This window comes from Chrysochloris asiatica, unplaced genomic scaffold (genome assembly GCF_000296735.1).
Source record: "Chrysochloris asiatica unplaced genomic scaffold, ChrAsi1.0 scaffold00116, whole genome shotgun sequence".
Classification (NCBI taxonomy): Eukaryota; Metazoa; Chordata; class Mammalia; order Afrosoricida; family Chrysochloridae; genus Chrysochloris; species Chrysochloris asiatica.
This window is the reverse complement of record NW_006408634.1, coordinates 1,237,040-1,246,342: the sequence shown is the minus strand read 5'-3', so window position 1 is coordinate 1,246,342 and position 9,303 is coordinate 1,237,040. Positions and strand designations below refer to the sequence as shown.

Genomic DNA, 9,303 nt, shown 5'->3' with positions numbered 1-9,303 from the left:
ACTTCTCTTACCCCTCAAACCTCGGTCGTGTGGTTTCCCCTAACGTGCTTTAGATAAATACACGCTCTTCAGATAACGCATCTTGTGGATCCCACTCTTGGAAATGTTTTATTTTTTTCCTGGGAATGAGAGCAGCTGACTTCCGGAGCTCCTGCTCTCTGTGGGGCCCGGAGCCAAGCACTTGCTGTACCCGTTGTAGCTCATCAGCCTGCCAGGTAGAGACTCTCCTTCACTGAGGACTTGAGCAGACTCACCACCCTCCCGGAGACTGCTCTGCTCTGGCTTCACTGCTAGCATTTGGACCCTAATTCCACGCTCCTTCAGTTCGATACCATTGTCCTCAGGAGGTATTCGTCCCAAGTTACTGTCTCTCTTGGATTTGGGGCTTTTCTGCTTTCTATCTCCCTGCCTCGCTCATTCTCTGTCCCCGTTTCTTGTGCCTTTGTCCATCTCCTGAGTCTCTGGGACTCCCTCTGTTGCCTCGGCTTTCTCGAAATTTCTCTCCTGTCACTCTCCTCTGCCTCACTCATTGGATCTCTTAAGTTTTAGTGTGTCTGGCCCGTTTTGGGTCCTGGCTTGGCTGCCTCTTTTCAACATGTGTCTCTAAGTGCCCTACTCTCTGACCCCAGTTCAGGACTGGGTAGCCAGTCTGTCTCATGTGCCCCCATGACCCAGGGAACTTAGGCAGTTGCAGAGCTCAGGATCTGTCTATTCGGGGCTGCTCCGAGCTCCCTGGAAAACCAGGCTCGTAGGAATGACCTGTTTGCCCCCTCCTCCCCCAGCACCCGCCCCTGGGAACATTACTTGAGTGAGTGCAGAAAGGTAGAAGGCTAGAACCACACAGGTGATTTCTATCATCATCCTAAGGGGGCAACCCAGGTGGCGCAGTGGCTGTGCTGCTGAGAAGTTGGTGGTTCGAACCCCTAAACTGCTTCTGTAAAGATTGACAGCCTCGGGCACCCTAGGAGGCGGTACCAAGGAGTTGGAGTCAGCTCAGTGGCACAAGATGGCAACAGCGTGGTTTTCTTGTCCCTCATCTTGGCCTGGGCTGATTGGATGTTGTTGCTGTTGGGGCCCATAGCGTTTCTGATGACTCCTTTTGGAAGGAGATGGCCAGGCCTTTTTTCCTAGTCTGTCAGTCTGAAAGCTGTGCTGAAACCCGTGCAGCATCCCAGTCACTCACAGACCGCTGACGAGCACGGGGTGGCTGCGCATGTGGCGCATTGGCTGGGAATTGAACCCTGGTCTCCTGTGTGGAAGGTGAGGACTCTCCCACTGAACCACTGTGCTGCCCTCCTCATTTAAACGTCAACAGTATGTATTTCAGAGGCCAGGGGCACCCCGATCTTGGGCTGTGGCCTTGGCTGAATGAGGTCACTTCCAGGAGCCCCAGGGCCCTCATCTGCAGTCTCAGCCTGCTTTTGGGACACAGCAGCTCAGTCAGATAAGGGGCCTGTTAAATGAGATAATGTTCCCCAGGGGCTGGCACTTACCCAGGATCTAGTCAATGGGGCTGTTGTATTCACAGCTCTCCTCCTCCGGCGCAGGGTTCCCCTGCATATCCCCTCCAGTGATGTCCCCAGCCTCCCACTGCCCAGTGGCCCCCTCTCTCACCACTACCTGTCCTACCTTTGCTGGCCACTGACTGGCCCTTCTGGGTAGGCCTCTGTTGGGAAAGGCCATGGCCGTGTCTCTGCCTCCACAGGACACGCGGTGACCTGAGTCACAGAGCCAGACGTGTGAATCATGAGGGTGGGGGAGCCTGCTGACGAGCTCTGCGAGGGGATGTTGGCTTGAGTGGGAGTCCCTGGGCCTGGGAGAAGGAGAGGAGGAGCCGCAGGCAGGATGCATGGTCCGGTGACTTCAGCCGACGCCCACAGTACGCTTTGTCGTACGCTGACTGCTCTCAGTCTCCTGGGTCAGTGCGTGCTGCTGCCCAGTTTACAGAGGAGAAAACCGAGGTGCAGAAGTCCAGCGGCCCGCCCAGGGTCTCACGGCTGCTTGGTGACCCTGTCCCCACCCGGCCTGGCCTTGTCTAGCAGGGGCCCTGAGGCAGGAAGGAGCCGGGCAAATTTGAGGAACTGAAAGGTGGACGTGGGTGCTCTCAGACTGAGACGTTGGTGCGGGATGGAGCCTTCCAGGCCTCAGTTAGGGAGGTGCCCTCCACCCTGGGCTCTGTGGGGAGCCCCATTCGCATTTCCAAAGGTTCCCTGCTTTCTTCCCCAGATGCGGTGACCCGCCACCCCCTGCCACGGCCTCTCTGCACGTCACCCCGTCATCGTCACTGCCCCAGGGGACCTGGTCCCCTCGCCACCAGGCACCATGTCGACCTCGTCACTGCGGCGCCAGATGAAGAACATCGTCCACAACTACTCAGAGGCAGAGATCAAGGTCCGCGAGGCCACGAGCAACGACCCCTGGGGCCCGTCCAGCTCCCTCATGTCCGAGATTGCTGACCTCACCTACAACGTCGTTGCCTTCTCAGAGATCATGAGCATGATCTGGAAACGGCTCAACGACCATGGCAAAAACTGGAGGCACGTCTACAAGGTTGGTGGTCTCTGCTCCTCGCCCACCGCAGCCGAGCGAGCGGTCAGTCAGGGGCACAGGAAAGGAGCATGTGGGGTGGTCAGCCTCGCAGGGGAAGGGCTGCTGTTGGGGGAGGGGAAGGTTGAGGGATCTGGTTAGGGAACCTGGTGGAGCGAGGATTAACGCCAGGGTACCGGTAGCTCTGAATGTTGGGGGTGAGCACGAGTACAATACTGTAGGAAGTTTGGAGTCTTAACACTTTATAAGTTTAGACGCCTTGAGTCTCATGCAGGTCGGTGGTGTAGGGGCTTCTGTGTCCCATGTGTCTTCTGGGGGCCAGCCGCACGGGCTTCCAGGGTTATTTCATGTGCCCTGAGAACCCCGGTCCCCTCGTGCTACTGTGACCACAGAGCCGGGTTCTCTCTCAGCCCCCAAGCTGGAAGTCCATACTCAGGGCCCAGGCTCTAGGTGGGAAGCCCTTATCACAGCTTCTCTGGCATCATTCTGGGGGGTCCCTGGAGAGCCTGCATGGTAACATCCATCTTTCTCTGTTTGTGCTCGCTCCCTGTGCCTGATCTCTTTTTCATGACAAGTTGGTGGGAAATGCCATGAGTTTGCGGTCCATTTTTGAACATCCTCCTGCACCTCAGAAGTGATTGGCGTCAGACCCACTTTGCACTGTTGTGGCCTCAGTAACGCAACAAACACCACCCTTATCTGGCTCACAGTGCCCCCTGGGCCGACAGCCAGTGCGTTCCCCCATCTCTGGCTTAGTCACTGTCCTACCAGGACCCCTGCTACACGGTCTGAACTGAAACACTTTCTCTTGAGGAGCCATTGGCTGGTTCGAAGGGTTTACAGCACGTGTTTTGGGGGAGGACATGACAGGTGACGTTCACACATGTGACACTGAGAGCGTCGGATTCTAGAGACCGTTTGCGTCCGTCCAGCTAGCACTCTGGGGTATCAGGCCGCTGGGCAGAGGCAGAGAGCTGGACCTGGTTGTTGCTGGGAGTCGGGGGCAATGCGTAACTGTGGTGTATCTTTTTTTGTTGTGAAAATGCACAACCAGACGTGTACATTCAACAGCTTCTGCCTACTAGTCCGTGACCTTAATGGCGTTCTTCAAGTTATGCACCCTCTTCCCTTCCTAATTATTCCGCCGTCACCAACATAGACTCAGTGTCCTCAAAGCCCAAATCCTCGTGCTCCCCGGTCCCTAACCCCGGGAACCACTAATCATTTCTGCTTTCTATGGATGTTCTTATTTCACATATGAGAGCTCATAAGATATTTGTCCGGTTTTTTTGCAACTAGACTTGAATCAGCATAATTTATGTTCTCAAAGGTTCATCCATGTGGCACACATTAGGACTTTAATGGGTATTTGGACTCTTTCTAGGTCTACTGTCTTTTAACTGAAATTCCAAAGTCCAGAACACTCTGGAAAAAGAAAGCTTGTGGCTGTAGCCACCTGCTGACCCCGCCTGCCCTGAGCTGAAGTGAAATGATTTGTTCAACCTGCGTTGGTCTGGGTCCAGCTTGCGTCCCGAAGGAATTAAGTACAGAACTTACTCGCTCTGGGGTTTTTGTTGTTAAGTACTGTTGTGTCGGTTCCGACCCATAGCTACCCTGCATAGGGTTTCCGAGGAGCGGCTCATGAGCTTGAACCGCTGAGCTTGGCGCTTCAAACTGACTTTGCTGTCCAGCGCGCTTAGCCCCCGTGCCAGCCCAGGACTAGAATTCATGGCGTCGGCTCCAGGGGAAGGTTCTCTCTCCCTGCTGGATTATCACTTCCGCTGGTCCTAGATTCTCACCTGTCTGTACGTGGTCTCTTGTCTTCCATAGCGTCCATTCTTCTGTGCACCTTTACATCTCAAAAGTGACCTGCTCAAGACACACCATCCCGCCCCCTTTGGGCTCGTTAACATAGTACAGAAAATTCATATTCCTAAATGGGATTCTCTCCACAGGGACTTTGTATGACGGGGGCTTCAAAAGCTTAGCAGAAAAATCTCATACTTATTTTAAAAAGCAAAATTGGTTGTTGTTAAGTGCCTTGGAGTTTCTGAGGCTAAATCCTAGCAGGAGCAGAAAGCCTTATCTTTCTCCCTTGGAGCAGCTTGTGGACTCCAGCCTCTGACCTTTGGGTTCGCAGTCTACTGTTGTGCTACAGTTAACTGCACTTCTTATTAAACATCTGTTTTGTCAGAAATGCTTTGTAGTCCCTTGTGTATCTCCAAAGGTGTTGGTTTAAGACACCACTGCACTGATGTGGCCTCCTTAACATAACAGAAAAGGCAAATCCCTACCTAATAGGTCACTTCACAGGTGTACTGTTTACTGACCTCTTGAGTTGACTTTCAACTCATGACCCCATGTGGCAGAGTAGAACTGCCTCAGAGGGTTTTCTTGGCTGGAATCTCATGGAGTCTTGGTGTGGCGCTGTAGGATAAGCACTGGACTTCTGCCTGGAAGGTCAGCTGGAGCAGCAGCTGGGTAGGTCCTCCCTGCCTGCCTGTAGGGTAGCAGCTGAGGTACACCACCGGGACCCCTTCAACAGCTGTAAGCCCCAAAGCCCACTGTTCCAGCTCACAGTGGCGCCCTCTAAGACAGAGCGAGAACTGGCCCGTAGTAGCTCCGGGATTGTCGTCTTTATTGGGACTCCGCGGGTGGCGCTGTAGGATCAGCACTGGATTGCAAACCACAAGGTCGGCAGTTCAAACCCCCCAGCTGCTCCTTGGAAACCCTATCCAGGGTTGCTGTGAGTAGGACCCGCCTTGATGGCACTAAGCGACAACAACAACAATCTTGGAAGCAGACTGCCGTACCTGGCTCCGGCCGAGTGACTGATGCCTTTGAAGGATTTATAGCACATTTTGAGGGCAGTGGAAGAAATGATGAAGTAAAAGAGCTGAATGTAACATTTCAAAAGGTAGCACAAGAAGAGAAAGTGAAGGATTCGGATGAAGTAATGCAAAGGCCTGGAGTCAGAAAGCCAAAAAGAGAGACTGTGCCTCATATTTCTTATGGTAGGGCATGTTAGGGTAAGCACTAGACTGCGATGCACAAGGTTGGCTGTTCAAACCTATAAGCCACTCCTTGGAAAACCCATACAGGCTTGCTGTGAGTTGAACCGGCACTTCACAACAACAATGACAACAAACATTTCCCAAACTGAACTGAAGAGAAACTTGAAGTCTCGACTTGGCAATATTGGAGGATTCTATGGACAAAATATTGAATGCTGCAGGAAGGCTCAAAAGAAGAGGGCAGGAATGTAGAGTCGCTGGGCCTAAAGGAACTAGTTGACGTTCACCCATTTGAGGAGGAAGCATAGCATCCAGGACTATAATAGGACTGAAGACAGAAGGCCAAGGTGCTCTGAAGGCGTTACCGAAAAAACGTGACTCCAGGAATTGACAGAATACCCAGTGAAAAGTTTCAGTAAAATGATGGCGCCATGACAAGGCAAGAAGGCAGAGAGTACCTTCATTCCCATCAGCAAAAGACCGGGGAAGCCAGCTTTGGTACATCCACATAATGGAGTACCAGGAAACGTTGAAGAATACCGATGACGTCGGTGAACCTGGAAGACGTTCTGCTGAGTGAAATTAGTCAATCACAAAAGGACAAATATTGTGGGAGACCACGATTGCCAAATGTCAGGAAAAGGTTTTCTTGGTAAAAAAGGAACATTCTATGATGGCTATCGGGGATGGTCGGGAAGGAACAAATTATTCACTTTCTAGAAGGTAGACACAAATCGGGCTGTGAACCTTAAGGTCAGCGGTTTGAAACTACCAGCCGCTCCGCGGGAGAAAGATGAGGCTTTCTACTCCCGTAAGGATTTACACCCTCGGAAACCCTGTACAGGGTCGCTATGGGTCGGAACCGACTTGATGGCACTTAACAACAACAACAACAGAAGGTAGACACATGTTAACTTGGGTGACTGGGAAGGCAGTTTAAAAAAAAATAGGCAAAAACCCAAGTATATTGGTTGTCTTAAGGAAACGCATTTGTGCAGTTAGAAAAATGGTAGGCTTTGGCATTAAGCTTGATGCTTTTAAAAGAAAATGAAGTTAAAAAACAAAACTCATGCAGCCCTGGAGGTACTGTCTAGTCTATGTCAAGAAATTTGGGAGACGGCTACTTGGCCAGCCAATGACAAGATCCATATTTGTGCCCGTTCCAAAGAAAAATGGCCTTGCAGAATGAGGAAACTATTGAACAGTATCATTAATTTCTCATGCAAGGAAAATTGTACTAAAGATGATTTTAAAAAAGATCACAGCAGTGCGTTGACGGAGCTGTCAGAAATTCAAGCTGGATTCACAAGTGGACGTGGAACACGTGCTGGTATCCAGTGCTGGATTCAGAAGAGGACGTTGGAACAAGAGATCTCATTGCTGACGTCAGATGGATCTTGGCTGGAAGCAGAGAATACCAGAAAGATGTTTACTTGTGTTTTATTGACTACGCAAAGGCACCTGATTATGTGGGTCATAACAAACTGTGGATACCATTGTGGAGAATGGGAATTCCAGAAGCCTTCATTGTGTTCCTGTGGAATGTACATAGACTAAGAGGCAGTCATCCGAACAGAACAAGGGAATAGCGGATGCTGAAAATCAGAAATGGTGTGCATCAGGGTTATATCTTTTCACCATGCTTCTTCAGTCTGTGTCGTGAGCAAAAAAGCTGGGCTATCTGAAGACTGCGATGTCTGGATTGGAGGAAGGCTCATCAACAACCTGCAGCACACCGATGATAACCACCTTGCTTGCTGAAAACCTAGAGGACTTCAAGCACTTGCTGATGAGGCTCAAAGACCACAGCCCTCAGTATGGATTACAGGTCAATGTAAAGAGAGTAGAAATCCTGACCGCAGGACCAGGATAAGCAGAGGAGAGATTGAAGTTGTCAGTTCATTTTAATTGGATCCACAGTCAACGCTTATGGAAGCAGGAGTCGAGGAAGGTGAATGGTCCATAATTAGGAAATTCTGCTACTCAAGATCGCTTTAAGGTGTTCAACAGCAAAGACGTCACTTTGAGAACTAAGTTGCGTCTGTCCCAACCCATGATCTTTTCATTCGCCTCATAACGACGTGCAGACCAGTGAATAAGGACGAGCAGAGAGGAACGGATGCGTTTGAGTTGTGGTGTTGATGAAGAGTACTGAGAATACCACGGACTGTCAGCAGACGTGCAGCCAGAGTGTTCCTCGGAATTGGAGGGTAGGGAGACTGTACCTCATGTAGTTTGGGCACGTTCTGAAGAAGGACCAGCTCCTGGAGAAGAACATCATGCTTAGTAAAGTGGAGGATCAGTGAAAACGAGGAGGACCCTCGACAAGATGAAATGATACAGTGGCTGTAACAGTGGGCTCAGACAGCGACCGTGAGGATGACGCAGGACCGGGCGGGGGTCACTTTCTTGTGTGTAGTGAGGGTCTCTGAGAGTGAGCCCCTAACAGCAACACAGGGATAGAGCTCCCGTGTGGAAGACACCAGAGACCAGGGATCGGGCTCTGGGGATGATGGGCTCTGTGGTTGCCAGGAGTTACTGCTGTTGATTGGAGAGGAAAGTACTGAGGGACGCGTGAGCGCGCACATATGTGTGTGTGTGTGTGAGAAAACAACACAGAACCAAACTTTCAACAGCTAATGCCCATACGAGCCCAGAACACTGGTGATGCTCTTCAAGTTGTGCACCTCCTTGTGACCCCTTAACTAACTAATTACTCTGCCACCACCAGTTGAGACGCAGTGCCCTTTAGACAATCCCCCCTCAACCGCTTGGTTTCTATGGATTTGCTTAGTTCACATTAAGTGAGTTCATACGAGAGGGCTTCAAATGAAGATAGTGAGATTTTCCCACAGACCGTCTGAAGCTCCATTTGGACAGTAGCTGTCCTTTTGTGACAGGTTTTGACCAGTGTAATTTATGTTGATAAGGTTCATCGTGATAGGCAGTTCCGAGCCCACTGGCTTTTAACTGAGATTCCAAAGTCCAGAAAGCTCTGGAAAGCGAAAGCTTGTGGTAATAGTTCAGCTGGCGGCAACTCCGGACTCGTGCTGAGGTGAAGGGATGGTACAGCCATCGGTGGTCCTTGTCCAGCTCTCTGAGAGAGAGTTCCCTGCTGTGTGTGTGTGGTGGTGGTGAGGGGAGGGCTTAGAGAGCAGACATTTATTCTTTCAGTTTAGGAGGCTCTTTGTTGTTAGGTGCCGTTGGGTCAGATCCCACTCAGTGACCCAGTGACAACCGAACAAACCCCGTCGGGTCCTGTGCCACCCTCACAATTGTGACATTTGAACCCATTCTTGCAGCCTCTGTGCCATTCCATCTCATTGCGGGGAGGGTCTCCCACTTTCTCACTGGCCCTCCACTTTACCCAGCATGATGTCCTCCAGGCACTGGTCCCTCCTGACGCCATGTCGGGAGTACGTAAGTTGTTGTCATTATGTGCCGTTGAGTGGCTTCTGAGGGGGGAAGGCTTTGTCTCCCTGCCAGCTTGTCCAGTGGTAGGTTCTGGGTTCGTGTGGCATCTGTCCTCCCCATTGTCCAGCACACTTTGACGTCTCAAAGTGATCCACTTACGACCCGCCACACACACTCACCCACGGCCTCGTTACCCTCCCAAAGACACCCTTTTTTGTTACCTTCGGTTCCATTTCCCCAGGTTCTGAAGCCCCTTGTGCTGGCGGGTCAGTCCAGCAGCTCTAGGGACCCTGGAGGACAGGTCAGAACTGCTGTAAGTCTTTATGGC

General features: G+C 51.3%; 1 protein-coding gene across 2 annotated transcripts in view; it reads left to right on the top strand.

Moving 5' to 3' along the window:
- The first annotated feature begins 2,319 nt into the window (after nt 1-2,319).
- The window catches only part of EPN1 (epsin 1), a 20,526-nt gene continuing 13,542 nt past the window's right edge, over nt 2,320-9,303 (top strand). The window contains exon 1 of one of the 2 annotated variants that reach the window (XM_006868086.1): nt 2,320-2,550. In XM_006868086.1, the coding sequence (XP_006868148.1) occupies nt 2,323-2,550 (228 nt within the window). In that variant the 5' untranslated portion in view covers nt 2,320-2,322. The remainder of the gene's footprint in view (nt 2,551-9,303) is intronic. The other variant, XM_006868085.1, reaches the window with a different exon arrangement.